At 36.8% G+C, this 18204-nt stretch overlaps 1 protein-coding gene across 1 annotated transcript; it reads left to right on the forward strand.

Annotated features, from left to right (window-relative positions):
* Window positions 1-1128: 1128 nt before the first annotated feature.
* Window positions 1129-15178, forward strand: mrpl1 (mitochondrial ribosomal protein L1). Its single transcript, XM_042487927.2, has 9 exons — window positions 1129-1278; window positions 2508-2616; window positions 3862-4126; window positions 6280-6363; window positions 6707-6778; window positions 7508-7619; window positions 7981-8081; window positions 9194-9275; window positions 15020-15178. The coding sequence occupies exons 1-9, from the start codon at window positions 1248-1250 to the stop codon at window positions 15118-15120; spliced, it is 957 nt and encodes a 318-aa protein (XP_042343861.2). The 5' UTR covers window positions 1129-1247; the 3' UTR covers window positions 15121-15178.
* Window positions 15179-18204: the final 3026 nt, after the last annotated feature.

An 18204-nucleotide genomic window follows, 5' to 3' on the forward strand; every position in this document is an offset into this window, starting at 1 on the left:
ATGTGTCTTTTTGGTATAAATATAAGCCACTAGAAAATTCGGCTTGCAGTTTTTCATTAAAAATTGAGAATTTGTGAATTTCTGTACAGTTTCTGGAAATGGCTAAATGTTTCTAAAATTCATATATTTATAGGGCTAAATTAGTGAGGATTGCTGTATAAAACATATCCCAATTATGAAAGTGGACTCTGACATTTCTATAAAGTAACTTTGTATCTCATTTAAGCATTTAGTATTTGCCAGTAATTAATGCAAAAAAGACTTCTTTTTTTTTTTTGCAGAAGGTCTGGTTTTAATGTCTGAGTGGAAATTAATTTAAATCTCAGTCCAATCACAAAAAGAGAGCAAGCAGGTTTTCATTCAAAATTTTGGAAATGCTAAGTGTTCCTGAAAGTCATATATTTACTTAAATAATGAGGATTGGTGCATAAATGCATCCCGAATATGAAAGTGGACTCTGGAAATTAGCTTTTAGATACAGATTAAGAGTTTTCGAAGTAAGAAATTATTTTAATTCTCAAGTGTTACTCATTTTAAATCTCCGTTTTATATCATATAAAGATATAAATAGATTGTTAATGATAGATTCATGTGTATTTTTACATTACATAGAAGCCACTAGAAAATTCAGCAAACAGGGTTTCAATCAAAATTTTGATTTTGGTATTTTTTCTCTCTTTTCTGTTCCTAAAAGTCATAAATTTACATAAATACACAACAATGTTTATATCAAACATATGCTGAATATAAGAGTTTTTAGTATTTACGAATGGTTAATGTAATTTTAGACTGACAGTATTTTGCATGAGGTGTGGATGTACCTCCCAGGTGGAACTCGATTTAAATCTCAGTTTAATATCATATAAAGATACATAAATTGCCGATGATCAATTAATGTTTCTTTTTATAATACATAGACGCCACTGAAAAAATCGTCATCCAGTTATTCAGTTAAAAATTTAATTTGATGTGCTTCCTTCTCTATTTTGAAAGTGGATTAATGTTTTTTATAAGTCAAATATTTCCTAAAATAATGAAGATTGATTTATCAAATGTGTCCCGAATATGACAGTAGACCTCAACGATTCTATATAGCAGCTTAATCTTTTATTGAAGTTTTTAGTATTTACTATCAGATAAGATAATTTTAGATTGACAGTTTTTTGCTGGAGGTATGGTTATACGTCCCAGGCGGAACTGTTCATTTCGTGTCGCTGTTTCTACACGGACCAGCTACATTCCCAGACATGGCAACCTGCACGCGGACTGTCTGGAAAGGTCAGTTGTTTACTTTTTTCTAACTGAAAATAATAATTCAGCTCATTTATTTACTCGGAAAGGTAAATGTTGGATATTTAGGTCTTCTTTTTTAGGGAAAAATATACATTATAGCCCGTTAGCTTATGTGTTATGTGTCCGATAGCTAGCCTTCGTTGATAGTACAGATCGCAAATTTGTGTTAATTTTACTGTTTCCTTCAGTTTTGAAGGACATTACACACGTAGCATGATTTTTAAGATGATATCTGAATTATTGATATTATACGTTTAATTCGGCGTCACTATAAACAACAGTCTAGTAAATTAATTCATTAAATGAACAGTTTTTTTCAGAGCGTCCTTGAGTCAAAACACGTCGTGGTAGGCGGGGACGACTTCAAAAAATCGATATTTGGTTAAATTTAAGTCTTGCTTGGTTGTTTATACGCATGCCGAAACGAAGAGTCAATATCAATGAGTCAATCCAGATGTTAAATAATGCTTTTTTGAGTATTTGTCTTTGCTTATAGGAGAGCGCATGTTTAATTGCAAGTTTTCTGAACGTAGTTTCGGGATAATAAATGGAATAACCAAAAACAGCTGATGTTACGGGCTGTTTAACCTGCTCCTTATCGAGAAGAAACTGAATCTGCCTACTTTGCACATACATATATAAACCGTGTGTTCGAGAGCTGTATTTTACACGTTTTTCATATTTTTTATATTATTGTTTAGTATTCTGATGTATTTTTTTCTGTAATATACATCTGTTTCTCTTAATTCTTAGTTTTTAATTCATGAATGCTCTGTTTCTGATTGGTCTCTGCCTCCCCCAGGACTAACCACAACACTTGAACCATTAAATCTTGATTTGATTAATTTGCTTGGCATCCAGCACACAGTTCGGTGAAGCTCAAACAGACTTCGCCAACATGAAGCAGATTTTCTGAGCACACATCCCTGCAGGCGTCCTGAGATTTATTATTTATAATTAACAGAAAGTCAGATTCTCCCGCAGACTGTGAGATTTGGGAAAAGTGCTTTTGATGGAAAACTTAATGAGTATCAGTGAACAAGTCCACACACTTTTTGTAAAAAATGATATTGGCACATTTGTCTGTTTCAGTTTAGTTTCGTGTTCTGAGTCACGGACAGAGAGCACAGCATCTGTGTGTGCTAAATAGAGGTTGTCATCTGCACTGCTGTGTCTGTTTTCATTTCTTAACATCTTTTTTTTCGCTTTTCCAGTTTTAGCAGGATGTCAGAGGCAGCTGCTGAGAGCTGGCGGTCCTGCCTACGCCGCCGTCTCACACACTGCACCGAGGAGTCTACCTGTCAGGACGTTTGCAGCTGTCAGGTGAGTTTACAAACTTTTAGTTGAACCTACTTTTATGTCACACACACACACACACACACACACGTATCGCTCTGCGCACAAAATGTGCTTTTCAAAATCAAGCTTTGAAAAAACATGAAACCTTAATATTATTTTCTACTTTCATTGAGTTAATTTTTTAACCAAAATCAGTCCAAATCATGAATATTAAATCTTCATTCATTTTTTAAAAATTTTAACCCTTTAAATGCCAGGTTTTTGTCATGATGCCATTATGTTTTTTAGAAGAAAAAAACCCACAAAATTGTTTTTTTTTTTTCAATATACTACAAAGTAGATTTGTTATCACAGCCTGAGATATGTCAGTGATTAGCAGCAATATTAATTTTATTATTTTTTTTGTGCAGTCTCAAATACTCACACTCATGTTGCTCTGCACACAAAATGCCCTTTTCAAAATCAGGCTAAAAAATACTAAACATAAATATGATTTTTTCGTTGAGTAAGTATTTAAGTAAGTACTTTTTTAAACCATCAGTTCTAATCATAAATATCAAATATTCATTAATTTTCAGAAGTATGTTTTTAGACAAGAACCCCCCTTGAAAAAAATCTTTAAATATACTGCACGCTAAGTTTTTTTTCTTGATTATCGCAGCCTTTATTGTGACAGGTCACCTAAGTGGAAATAGCATGTATTTCCTCCATATGCCAAATATGGTCAAAATGACCTCATCAGGTGGAAAATAGTCAAAATGACAAATTCAGAGTCAAAAGCCCAGAATGACACCCAGAAATAATACAAGTCCTGTTTTTCTGCTCTGATGGCTGTGGGATCAAAAATGTCAGTTTGAATGGGTTTCAATGGAGCATTTTTGGACCTGAACAGTCTGAATGTAACTATTTAGTTTCCACAGTGTATTTTAGACTTATTGTAGGAGCTGAGCTGCAAATTCACTGATTACACTCAGATACACAAAAATCATACCATATGCATGAACACAACCAAAATGATCAAAAATGAAGAATAAAAAGTGCGTAAATGAGCCAAACTGTCCCTAAAGGTTAATAAAACAAACTTCAATTATTTTCATCCAGTTTTTCAACATCATTCTGCTTTGCCGTGCAACAGTTATGCACATTTAGTCCATGGAGTTTGTTTTTCACTCAGCAAATAAAAATGCCATGTGACCCATAAAATGAAAAGCAGATCGGCCCGATGACCCAAATATTTCTCAGTTTAACGTCTCCTTCACTGTTTTTCAGGACAAAAAAGAAAGAAACGGCAGATGGTGCAGAGAAGGCAAAAAAAGAAAAGAGGGTCGTTGATGACACAGGCAGACACAAGCCCTTCGGTAAGACGGCGTGGGCGCCGGTGGACGACGTGTACGTGGTGAGGTTTTACCCCCAGGTGGTCCATGACGCAGCAGACGCCATCGACATGCTGAAGAAGTTTCAGAAGCTGGACTTCACTCCACACAATCAGCCGGTTTACATCGATTTGAAGCTCGACATGAAGCTGGAAAAAAAGGTAACGACACGACGGTGTGGATGTTTTAGGGTTAAAAGATTTGTTACCACAATCATGATAAACCTAGAAAAGTCATGGAATTTCATAATCCTATTTTTTAAAAAATCATTGAAAGTTTTGGAAAAGTCCAGGATTTTGGTCAGTATCTTCAACAAATAAACATCGACGTAAAGCAACATAACGGAAATTTAATTTTCTGAAGCTGCTGACGCATTGTAGCTCTAATATTTGTTTATGGTTGACGACCCGTGTTGTGTCTCTCCCAATGTATAGGCTGGCTGTTATAAATATAACTATAATTATAACAAATAGGGCAAGATTTTTATTATTTATTATTATTATTATTATTTTTTTAATTATTATTGCTCCCTGATTATTCTGAAAGTAGATCGATAAATTGCCCTGACTGATAAACACACGATGCTAAAAATAGTGCCGTCTAATACAACAGCCCTGCGATAAATCCGAACTTCATAGAGTTCAATTTGGTTTTTTTTTAAAAACTGTTTTTCGGGAGGCGCTCCATGATCATTTTGGAGGTTGTAGTTTATTCTGCTGTTTAACTTTATAACATTATATACAGTGAGGTGTACCTCGTTATTATTAACAGGCTGAACAAAAAAGAAACACCCAGCAGGTCAGACTACAGTCTTAAAATGGGAAAAATCTCAATTCTAATGCCGGGATTTCTGTTTCTGTGCAAAATCAAACCCAAATATTTCAGTACACTTACATTAAAAAATAACAAAATAGATCTTCTTATTAATATGGAAACATTATATACACATATACAGTTTATTTATGTATTTTAGCTGCTTCACTATTTTATATCTTAGATTCTAATTAGATTTCATAACACTGAAGCGATTTATATTATACATATTATTTAACCCGTCGAAACCTGAATAATTTGGCTTGAGTTCTGTCAGAAAGGGGAAGAAGACAGTGAGCAAGGAAGAAAGTAATGGCCCAAAAATTTAGTAAGAATTTAGTAAAAACATGAAAATTCCTGTTTCAGAGTCGACTCATCTTTTCCACCACCCAGAGTTTTAGGAAGAAGGCAATGAGCAGCAAAAGAAGAAATTACTCAAGCATAGCAAGAAATTTGAAAAAAAAAAAAAAAAAAGAATAAATAAATAAATAAAGTAAAATAAATTATTTTTTAAGTAAAATAAAAAACAAACAAGTAAATGACCTGCCAAAAATGCTTAAAAAATATAATAATTCTGTAAAAAAAAAAATCCTTAGCTTTTTTCTCTACATATTTTTTTCCATCTTTTTAAAAATAATTCTTTAAATTTTACTAGTTTCATGCAGGTTGTGAAACATTTCTTACTGATTTGCTCATTGTCTTTTTTTCCACATTTTTTGGGGAATAAATGGCTCCAATTTGCTGAGAGTCTAAATACTTGTCAAATGCATCTGAAAGCAGCACGAGATGATGTTGCTCCGGGTTTCAAAGGTTATTATGTATATTTTAAGATTTTTAATGCCAAAGACAACTTCACAGTAATTGCTGTGCACATAAGAGTAAATAACTTATAATACAGCTAAAGTGTCACATCTATTTTGCAAAGCATTCGGGGGAATCTGAGCAGAGCAAAGTCTGGTGAAGTCTGCGCTGAAAGCTGGCTGTCTGCAGGGCCACATGGAGCCACTCGGTGAATTGTGCATTTTAACAGCTCTCGGCTGTTTTGACTCGATGAGCATGTTCCCATAAATCCTCCCGTCTGAGTGAGATTTACCGCTTCAGTCTTTGCAACACGGGCAGTTTTGAATTATCAGCGAAAAACACTTTGACACGGAGGAATAAAAACCTCATGAGTTTGTTTCCACATCAGAGCGCCGCAGAGCCGCCGTGTTGTCCAGACAGTCCACTTGAGACGCAGACTTACTTACGGCGTCTCTCTCATCCGTCTGTCTCTGCAGAACCATGCAGAACCAATGTTCCTGTGCATAATGAATTAGGAACACTCCAGAGAAATGAAAAATTAAAGCAGCGGCGGAAGAGATTTAATACTTGATTATCTGAGCTTCCTCTGTGATTGACGTCCCTCCTTTTTTCTTATCTCCCCTCCTGAATCCTTTTACTTGCTGGAGCATGCTGAGGGTTTTTAAAACATAATAATTGAATCTTTCTTTTCTCCTCACAGAAAAAAGTCGACCCCTTCGTCAGCACGTTGCTATTGCCGCACCCCTTGAAGACAGAGATGAACAAAGTTTTAGTTTTCACTGAGGTAAAAACTTTAACTTTTCTTCCCCCTCAGCCTCGCTGAATCTTAATTTCATAGCCAGCTGATTGCGTGCCGTTGATGAATTGCTTTAATTGCGTCTGAACGTGATTCAGATGTGCAGAAGCACCTTTTTATTTGTCTGTAATGAATGAGCTCTGCTGTTTTGATCACAGAAACCTACAAGCAGGATTTGATTAATATTCCCATCGAGCCGCACAGGTTGTGGGCTGTAACTCAGATGTTGCATGTTAACGACCGTAATGAATGGGACTGGAGGGGTCTGCCAGACTCTGACACGCCCCACATCAGATTTAAATGGGCAGCGTTGTTCCTGTTTTCTCTGCAGGATGCTGATCAAGTGAAAGCTGCCCAGGAGAACGGAGCTGTGATGGCTGGAGGAGCAGAGCTCGTACAGCCGGTGAGTTGGTTAATAAACGTGCATGAAGAGTATATTTACTTTATACTATTAGTCCAAATAAAGTGTTTTTTTTCTTCGGATTTGTATTTCAACTGTACGATCATTAGAGCTTCTTGCAAAGTGCGTTTTTCAACAAGCAAAGCAAAGTTAATAAAAGCCGCAAGTGGTATTCATGCAGTCCAAGCTGCGTTTACAGTAAATGTTTGTTTAATTTTTAATTCACAGGAAGCAAAACTCCAGATGCTCTTTATTAAAATTATTCATGGTGGTTACGTTAAATGCTGATTATTTTATTTTATTTTATTTAACAGGAACACAGCATGTTAATGAACTTCAGTATAAAGTACAAATGCTGGAGTTAGCTGGATTGCCAATTTACATCTGTAGTCCCTTGGCAGGTAACAAACAATAAAAATAAAGATCAAAATAAAAAGGAAAGAAAGAAATGAAGAAAACAATACAATAATTGACAAAAGTGCAGTAACAGGCAGTATGGCATAAACGCTCAGAACCATATAAATGACACCCACATGTACAAATGATAGTATAAGTGTTAAAAAAAGGTTTGATGTTGAAGTTTGTGTGTGCACATTAAACACATCAACATGTCTGTAGTTTTCTGCAGAGGCTTGTGAGAAAAACAAAGTATTTCTTTAAAAGGAGTCTTTAAAGTTTAACACCACAGACAGTTTAAAGTTTGACCTGATCAGATTTTTTATTGATTTCCAGATCTTAGATGACGAGATTTCGGCAGACTTCTACCTGGCAGTGCCGGAGATACTGCCGAAGCTTTTACCGCTGAAAAACAAACTGAGGAAGAAGTTCCCAAAAAGCAAGCGAGGTAAGCTTTGTCCCGGTGTTATAATCTTTTCTGTAGAGGTATCTATCTATCTATCTATCTATCTATCTATTTATTTATTTATTTATTTATTTATTTATTTAAATGTATTTATTTATTTATTTCCTTTTTTTCCCGTCTTTTTTAGTTTATTTGTAGATCATTTAGAATCTGTTTTCTGTGGTCGGCTGTGTATCTGTGTGTTTTGATGCAGGTAAATGTTGTTTGGGGGGAAAAAAAATCTCTGTACAGTTACTGTTTTATTAAATATAGTCAATGAATAAAAAGACTTTCGAAAGACAAGTTTCGAAAGCAAAACGCCGTCGGTGCTGATCAGTTTGTTCCTCTTGCTGTCGTTCCTCAGGCTCCGTCGGCCACCAGATTGTGAGGATGCTGAAGCTGTTTAAATGGGGTCATGAGTACGTGGTGGAGAGCGACTGCTACGTCAGGACCCAGATAGCGACGGTACGTGTGGACAAACTGCTGCAGAGCAGACTGTGATCGTTGGGGCTGATGGTGAGCTGCGAGGACGTACATCTTTCTGTCAGCAGCAGCAGCTTAGAGGAGGCTCAGTGTCCAGAGACGAGGAAGTTTTACATTTCAAATCCTGCAAGTTAAAGTGTAAAAAGTTAAGAAATCTCAGAGTACAAGTTTGTATTCCAAACAGGGAACGTGGATGTAAAAAAACTGCACCCTGAGGAAGACTGTGGGGAATTTTGGGGGTTATTTAGGCATGAAATACAATTTGGTTTTACATTTGAGCTCCCACCAGGCTGCAGTCTGAATTGCCAAAGATGATAAAGTTTTTTTAAAAAGCAAAAACCAACAAGGGACTTTCAGTGATATTTTTTCTGATCACACATTTTGTACCATGTTCATGATGCTGAAAACACAGAATCATTCACCGTTTTTAAAAAGGAATATTGCAGTGTTCATTTTTGTTGCCCGTTAAGTTCCCAGGACTGATGCTGCCTTCACGTGCTCCTCGGAAATATCGTATTTACCGTAATTACGAGCTACGAGCTCATGAACGGCCCTCCAAAGTCGGAATTACGACATTTTTACGACATAATTACATTCATTTAATTGTTGGTTTTTTTTTCTTTCTTTTTTGTTTATTCATTTTTTAGTTGTTATTTCATTATTTTCATACTAATTTTCATGTAAATTTCTTTCATTGTCTTCTTTCATTGTTTGTTGCCTTCTACCCATGATTTTGAAAAAAATCAAGCCAATTTGCTCAGGTTTCAAAGGGTTAATGACTTTTCTTAAAAAAATTAAGGAAAAACCTTGGAAGAAATTGGTGAACGTGGCCCATTGCTCTTTGAAAGAGTGCACTTGCCTTAATAAACTCGATATTATCATGTGACATAAAATGGTCTCAAAATGACAAAAAGATCATTTATTGCAGTTATTTCTGGAACGTGTTAAGTGATTAATGTGGGCGGCCTACGAATGACAGATTTCAGAAATAGAAAATTTAGAAGTGATAAAAGACGAGAAAAAACAAAATCCTGTTATATAAAATCCATTTTGTTTTACTGCAGTATTAATATTATTTCCTCTCCTCTGCACAGCTCGACATGCCCAAAGAGCAAATCTTTGCCAACCTGCAAACGGTCCTGATTGATGTTTGCTCCCACCGACCGGCTAAAATGGGTACGTCCACCAACAACCGATAAATCACCACACACGCGCTCCACCGCTGATACAGACTTCTGACTTCAGGGCTGCTCGTCCTCTCTCCGCAGCAGCTGATGAACTCGCTCTAACTGTTTTGACAGCTCTTTGGGATAAAATAGCACTTTGCTGATTGATTTTTATTCGCCAGAATGGTTGTTGGAGAGAAAATCTTTGAGTATGTTCCAGCTTTTATCTGCTGGCTGGTTTGAGTTTCCCTCTCCGGTTCAGACTGCAGCTCCGCAGTCAGACTGATGGAGTCAGCAGGGAGACAACACAACTTCCAGCCTTTTTTGTGATTTTTCCAGGTTTATTGATGCATTTTCTAAATCAAGAGTTTGAACTTTTTATTTTAAACCTAAAAAATGTAGCGAGTAGTCCAGTCAACATTTCAGTGGTAGCTAGTTACTGGATTCATGCACCCAGAGGTGGAGAATTTAACCGTTTTATTGAAAAACAACTAATTTGTATTTTAAAAAAGGGGATAAGAAGCGGCTGACGTGTCCAATGATACCATTATCATTGCTGTTAACCCTTTAACACCTGGATAGACAGTGTTTTTCTCGTGCTGGATTCAGACGTCTTTCACAAGCATTGAAACCTCTAATATAATTATTTGGTTTGATTTCTTCCAAAAAGATAATAAAACAAACTGAGCAACTTGGAAAGAAATGTCCCGCACAAAAAATTAGAAAAAAGTGACAGAAAGAATGACATGAAAATGTCCAGAATATTGTATTTATGTTTTTTTTAATTATATATTTATAATTATGTGATTGTTTATTATCTGCGTTTTGTGTTCACCCAAATCACAGTGTTATTATTATCATGATAATATATTTATATTATATTTATATTATTTATTTATTTTTATGATTAGGTAATGTTTTAGAGAACTTTGTCTGTCGTGACAGAAAATTGTCTTAGACGCGGCTCAAAACAGATTCAAACATTCAACATCGAACAAACATACAGCATGAGTTAAAAAAAAAAAAAATATATATATATATATATATATATATATATATATATATATATTATTATCATTATTATTATTATTATTATTATTATCAGGTTTGCATCTAAACTGCCTTATCATCCAACACTAATGTAACACCAGCAAAAATAATGTGAACTTTATGTTCCCTGTGATGAATCACACTACTCTGCTTTTTTAAAAATGCACAGCACTGAATGGAAACTGATGGCTGTACAGAGAGAAAAGCTACTCAGCACAATTACAAAAGACACAAAAAGTCAATGAAAAGCTGGAAAAAGAGCCCAGTTCTGGTCCTTTAAACACTGAATGGGGCTGACCCCAGACTGGCCCGACGGCGCCCGTCTCCGTGCTCGTATAAACTGACAGCATTTTCAGGATGTTGGAGTTCAGTCGTTTGTGATCTTCTGTTCGTTTGCTTCGCTTCCCGTTCGATAATAAGATGCGGGGTGTAATCATCGGCTAATGGACCCTCATTAGAGGGAGAGGCTTAAATGATGTACAGTATAATTGATTCTGAGTCTGCTAAATAAAATGTCATTAACAGTGCCGAAGTAAAGCGCAGAGCTTTCAGAAACGCTGATCGAGGACGCTTTGAAACCGTCGGCCCTTTGTGACCTGAAACTTCTCATATCAACAACTCTTTACTTTCCCTTTTATCTCCGATCTCATCTGAGGACCGTGTTGCCACTTAGGCACTCGTCTCCTCAGCCGGCCACTGAAATATGGGTTTCTTACCCGAATTTCCTTGAAGGGTTATAGATTGTGGTCTGACCACAAACGAAATTTACCACAGTTTGAAGAAAATCTCCTCGTTCATGCTGACTTAAGTAAACATGCTCGGATGTCTGTTATATTTTAAAAAAACGTGTTCACATCACCAGATTTTTATTCAAGCGTCTCATTGACTACACCCTCTGTGTGGTGCATTATCCCACAATGCCCCTGTGAAAATATTGATCCTTGATTTTGAGCCTTTTTTGTTGAGACCTGTGCAAATTAGCTTCATATCTTTGAGATACATAGGTTAAGGGCAATGAGCAACTTGTGAAGAAATTAACCAAAAAATTGCAAAAATAATTTGAAAAATATACAAGAAAATTACCTGGAAAAAACAAACAAAAATTCAAAACAATGAAAAATGAAGAGAAAGGTGCAAACAAACAAAAAAACAGGAAAATTATCCAATATGTCAATATATAACAACTAATTTTAACCATTTTTACCGATACTGATATCAATATATCCACTTTTCCTCATTTTAGTGATCAGTTTTCTTCTGTAGTGGAATTTAAATCTTATTATGCATAATGTTATCATGATGCCCCACCAGCAGATGGAGACATAAAATACAATTATTTTCAGTGTATGAAATATTCATACATTGTGCAAAATAAGAAAAATACATCAAGTTTGGGATCAGCTTAAAACGGCAGCGCTGCGTCGCCTGAAGTCAGTTAAGACATTCCAATAAAAAACAATAAAAGCAATATCAGCAGCAGCAGCAATAGCAGCAGCAGCAATATCAGCAACAGCAATACCAGCAGCAGCAGCAGCAGCAGCAATAGCAGCAGCAATATCAGCAGCAGTAATAGCAGCAGCAATACAGCAGCAGCAATAGCAGCAGCAGCAGCAGCAGTAATAGCAGCAGCAATATCAGCAGCAGTAATAGCAGCAGCAATATCAGCAGCAGTAATAGCAGCAGCAATATCAGCAGCAGTAATAGCAGCAGCAATGCAGCAGCAGCAGCAATAGCAGCAGCAGCAGCAGCAGTAATAGCAGCAGCAGCAGTAATAGCAGCAGCAGTAATAGCAGCAGCAGCAATAGCAGCAGCAGCAGCAGCAGTAATAGCAGCAGCAAAAGCAACAGCAACAATAACAGCAGCAGCAATAGCAGCAGCAATAGCAGCAGCAGCAGCAGCAGCAGCAATAGCAGCAGCAATATCAGCAGCAGTAATAGCAGCAGCAGCAGCAATAGCAGCAGCAATACAGCAGCAGCAATAGCAGCAGCAATAGCAGCAGCAGCAGCAATAGCAGCAGCAATACAGCAGCAGCAATAGCAGCAGCAATAGCAGCAGCAATAGCAGCAGCAGGAATAGCAGCAACAATGGCAGCAATGGCGGCAACAATACAGCAGCAGCAATAGCAGCAGCAGTAATAGCAGCAGCAGCAGCAGCAGTAATAGCAGCAGCAGTAATAGCAGCAGTAATAGCAGCAGCAGTAATAGCAATACAGCAAGCAGCAGCAACGGCAGTAATAACGGCAGCAGTAATGGCAGCAGCAATAGCAGCAACAGCGGCAACGCAGCAACAGTAACAGCAGCGGCAGTAATAGCAGCAAGTAATAGCAGCAGCAGTAATAGCAACAGCAGTAATAATGGCATGGCAGCAGCAATAGCAGCAGCAGTAATAGCAGCAGTAATAGCAGCAGCAGTAATAGCAGCAGCAGCAGTAATAGCAGCAGCAGCAGTAATAGCAGCAGCAGCAGCAGCAGCAGCAGTAATAGCAGCAGCAGCAGCAGTAATAGCAGCAGCAGCAGCAGCAGCAGCAGGTCTGCGCTCACAGCTTCAGTTTAAAGTGCTCGCAGTAAACTTGCAGTTTTATTCTGGATGATCCCGTTGGGACTCTTCACCGTTCACCCTGCAAATGTTAATGCTCTGCTGAACGCTCCCGGTTGCAGAGAACGTCCTCTGCGCTACGGTGAAGCGTCTCACTCGGTGGCTCGTTCCGGCTCCCTGATTTTTATCGCCGGGCGAAAGAGGCCGTGCGTCGAGCCGGGCCACCTGGGCTTTTCTGAACTCTGTCAGCGGAGCGTCCTCTTTGAGTTTGTGCCAGCGAGCATTATGCAGCAGCTAAACTCCCCGGCAAGAGGTGCACATGCTCTCCGGGCAGAATTTAATTTCCTCTGCACCCAGTAGTCAAGGATCAGAAGATGTGAATACCTAATGTTAACTTAAATACCTGAGCTTTTTTTTCTGTATTTCCATTAATGCCTTTTACAGAGTCATTACGACAGAAGCTCATGTCTGCAGCGTGGGCAGAAACAAGAGGAAACTGCAGAGAAATGCTTAAAACTGAGAAAAAGAGCAGTGCAGTGCCACGAGTGGGTGAGAGGGGAAAGATAAACCCCACAGGGCTTATAGGAATATTCATGACAAAAAGCACAACCATATGCTGATAAATAAAGACCTGAATGCAGAAAATCGGAGACAACAATGCTGAAACAACTATTTATAAGCAAGTTAAAAGTAAACGTGTGGGAGAAATCAAAGACTGCAGGGAATTTGTGCATGTTTTTAAATAAAAGAGACGCAGGATGTGTGTGTGGGTGAGAGATGGAAGGCGGCTGTTTAACATAATCTCAAGAAAACTGATGCTCAGCCTGATACGTATTAAAACTCTTTAAACGCCTTATTCGTTTTATTTTCAGCTTTGTTATCCAGGGAGACTCGGGCTGTTTTATGAGCTAAATAACTTTTTATATCACATATTTTTTTACTTTAATTGTGCATCTGGTGCAGACAGGTTTACCAGGACTACAATGGTCCGATAAGAGAAGTTGGACATTATTCAGACAGTCTGCGATGGACGTTTGTAACTGAATGATGCGACAGAAAAAACCTAAAAAAATAAAGTTTCTTCTCTTATTTTTATTTCTTGGCACAAGCAGCAGCTTTGGCCATTTGGCATTATGTTTAGGGTTGTCTGTCCGTCCCGTTCAAATGCGATATTTCAAGAACGCGTTAAGGGATTTTCTTCAACTTTGGCACAAACGTTCATGTGGACTCAACAGTGAATTGATAAGATTTTGGATGTCATAGGTCAAAAGTCAAGGTGACAGTGACCTCTTCTGTTTCATTCTTGTGAACGCAATATCTCAAGAACAACTCGAGGGGATTTTTTTTCGAGGGAATTTGGCACAAACGTTCGGTTGGACTCAACAATGAAGTGATTAGATTTCAGTGGTCAAAGGTCACTGTGACCTTGGGACAGTCTGGTTCTTGTGAACATGATATCTCGAGAACGCCTTGAGGTGATTTCATCAAATTAGGCACAAACGTCCACTTAGACTCAACTATAAACAACGAACTCCAGATATATTTTGAGATACATAAAATAGGTTCTCTTTAGGAAACAATATTTTTTTTCTGCACAAAGTGAAATCATTTATGTGAAAAAATCTTAAAGTTACATCTACTGCTTCTCTCCTAATGGGGAAAAACAAACAAACAAACAAACAAACAAACAAACAAACAAAAAACAGAAAATTCACTTGAGATATGATTGGGGTTTCTTTCTGAATGCTGGATAACATTTTTTATTTTTGGATTTTAAATCTTTAAAAAAAACAAACAAAAAAAAACATTTCCAGATATGTTTTGAGACATTTCGACTTCTTATGTTTTTTCTAATTTAAATATTATTTTGTATTTGTTTAAAATAAATCCTTGAAATTTCTCTCCAACACCAAGGAGAGAAAACAACAGTCTCGAAAAAAAAAAAATGCTATTATGCAAAACCTAATATCACTGAACTCTACGTTTTTTGTTTTATTTCCATTAGTCTGATCTGTGTGTTTTTGATCATGTCTTTCTCACAGCATCATCTTACAAAGTGTTCTGTAGCTTTTTTAAACATGTTATTTGACTTCACACCTCCGTCTTCCACCACATGAAACCTCTTTATGATGACACTCTTCCTCCTCCTCCTCCTCCTCCTCCTCCTCAGGACATTTCATCGAGCGGGCGATCATCGCCAGTCACACCAGTGAAGCTGTGTGGTTCAAGAGCGAAGACGTTTTACCGAAACCGGCAGAGCAGGAGCAGTGACCCGTCCTCAGACTGTATATACGTATATTCACTGTGTTCAGTAAAGTATTTGTTCTGAGTTTGGCTCCTGAGTTTCTGTCTCTATTGTTAAAAAAAAAAAAAACATCCCAGGAGAGTTAAAGCAGGACAAAACAAGGTGACCAGGAGAGAAAAATGACTTTTATTAATAATCACCTGCAGGAAGCTACAGCCCATAAATCAGCTGATGCTGCTGTTGTTTTTTACAGGACGTCTGGAGGTCCATTAAAGGTCTGACAAAGGTTTGTGTTACCTTAAGTAACACTGATAAAAGTATTTAAAACCCAGCTCTGTACTCTCATTCAGAGAAAGTTTGGTAGCACACTGTGATGAGTTTTTAGTCAACACTCGTAACTTGACTCGTGACTTGTCTGGCCTGACTTTTGACTTGCAAGTAATGATAAAAATAAAGACAATAAGAGCTAATTTTGTGTTTTTTAGGGGGATTTTTTAAAGGGAGGGGGTTTAGGGGTTTATTTTAGTATTATTATGATAGCTGTTATTTATTTTTTTCTGTTGAGATTCTCTCATTGTCTTCTTTATTTGAATATGATTTATTGATATTTAAAAATAAGGCTGTAATTGGTATTAAATGACAAATTAATCCGTCAGATCTTAAAAAATGCTTGTACATGGAAAGTAGGATTTTACAAATCTTTTTTTTCTGATGTTGCATCGTAAAATCTCAAAATAATTACCAACATATATTATTCTTATAAATAATTTAATAAATTCCTTTTCTGAAACTTGTCATGATGGGAATCCAAGCAGTGAAATCTCACATGCGAAAAACAAAATTGCCAAGAAAATTGGACAGAATTGGCAGATATCTCCCAATTCTGTTGGTAAACCAAAAGTATACCTTTATGATGATATAATATATTCACTGTGTTCTATGTATTTTACTCAGAAAGGGTTTTTTTTTTTCAACATTTGATGTAGATAATCTAACATTTTCATGTTTTATGTCATACCAGATATTTGGACAAAATACAGTTGTCCTTCGATTTTGGTTTTCAGAAAATTTGTCTTAAACTTTATTCTGAGTGGCTTTTAAAAAGTATTAAATTTATCTGGCCTCAGGCTGCAGGAACCCTGATTTAGTCTGTTTTACTCACAGTATAAAGTCGGGTGCAGTACTGCCTCCAAACACCAGGAGGCAGTGGTGACATACTGGGCTGCTCACTCCTGCAGAGATGAATTTCTGCCACCTGTTGCAGCTAAAATCATCAGAAATACAGATAAATAATGATGCCAAAGGAAAAGTTTGATCTTGTCTTCTCTGAGTTTTTTTCTCAATAATTCATAAAGACACGTGGGCCGATGAACTTATTGATTTGTATAACAGAGTTGTTTTCTTTCATAATTTATAAACGGTCTTGCAACCTTGTTCACAGTCTGTGGCCTCGCAGGTTTGAGGAAGACAAACAAAGCTTGAAAAGTTGCTGAAAATGCCCCTTGAACATTTCTCGTCGGTGTCTCTCTGCTCTCTGAGTCTTGAAGGACGAACTCAATGATGGAGATTTATTTAGCAGAGAGTCCAAGGGGGTTTTACTGAGTCCCGTGTGATGTCTTAACTCCCAAAATACAAATTTTAGGTTATTTTTTAATTAATTTAAGTCCTTGAGTTTAAAGTCCTCCAGCTGTTTTTCCTGAACCGAACGGTATATTTATTAATTCATGTTTAGGATAAAAAGCCTGAAGTTAAACCAGTGAATTTAAACTTTAACTGAAACTTTTTTTTGTAATATTAGTTTAATACTCTTGTAGCTTCTTCCAAACCCTGTTAACCCTTTGAAACCTAGATCAGCATAAGTTTTCTTGTGCTGCTTTCAGGTGTCTTTTACAAGTATTTAAACCATTGAAACTTGACCAAGTTTGTTTTATTTCAGTGGAAAAAATTGTGAAAAATGCAATGTAAGAAATGTCCTGCAACAAAAAAATTGAGGTCTCATTATAATTTAAGTAATTAAGTATAATTTACAATTATAATTTAATTTAAGTTATGTGAATACATTCATTATTTAACTTAATTTTTTAGCAACTTTTTTCCAACATGATTTTATTTTTTTATGTTTTTTGCTAATTTGTTCCTTTTTGCTTCATTTTGCATAAGTCATTTCTTGTACGTTTTTTTTTTTTTTTTTACAAATATGCTAATTTTGTGCCATTTCTTATTGCCTTTTCCTCATACTTTAAAAAGAAATCAAGCTGATTTGTTTCAAAGAGTTTAGGACAAAATTTGCCTAAAAGCATTATTTCTGTGCTCCCAGGTGTTAGTATGAGCTGTTAACAACACTCAGCTTGTCTCTCTGAAGGTAACACATGATATTTGATGTCCCTGAACCACAGCGAGAGTCGATGTCTTTTCTAACTGTGTTGAATTAGTATACAGACGGTTTCGCAGGCGTCCTCTGCTGCTGTGCAGGTTGATATTCAGTGTAAGATGGAGATAAGTCGGAGCTTTTATTGGTCCCTGTGGGGAGATCAGGCTGTTGCTGCAGCTAATGTAATAGGATTTGGCAGATAAAAGAGAGTCACTATAGAACGAGGCTATGAAAACTGCAAATAATAAAAATGATGAAACTGACTCCTGTTGACAAGCAGCAGCTTTAGAAAAGTTGTTGCTGCCAGTTTGACTCTTATGTTTGCAATCTCTCTATAATGTCCCTCTGAGTTCTCATTGTGTCGTTTTCTTTTTGTTGTTTCAGACGTTTTTTTGCACGTCTGTCATTCTGTGAAGAAGTTTATGTCCTCTGAAGATGTGCAGGTTTCTTTTTATTTTCCACCTGTAAAGTGTTCTTACTTATTGCCTTTTTCCCATCTTTTTGAAAGAAATCAAACCAATATGCTCTAAAGGTTTAAATTCTTATAAAAGGCGTCTGAATGCAGCACAAGGAAAGCGGTGTCACTCAAAGAGTTAATACTTTGCACTCAAATGTCAAGAGCTGGGACTGAATTAATCAACACGACTAAATGCCCGTATAAATTGCTTTTAAATCGGGAAAAAAAAGTGGTTTGGGGGGTTAAGTTTCACTTTAAAAAGAACTGTGAAGGACAAAAAAG

Source organism: Plectropomus leopardus, chromosome 4 (assembly GCF_026936395.1).
Source record: "Plectropomus leopardus strain MGB_pleo_1.0 chromosome 4, ASM2693639v1, whole genome shotgun sequence".
Lineage (NCBI taxonomy): Eukaryota > Metazoa > Chordata > Actinopteri > Perciformes > Serranidae > Plectropomus > Plectropomus leopardus.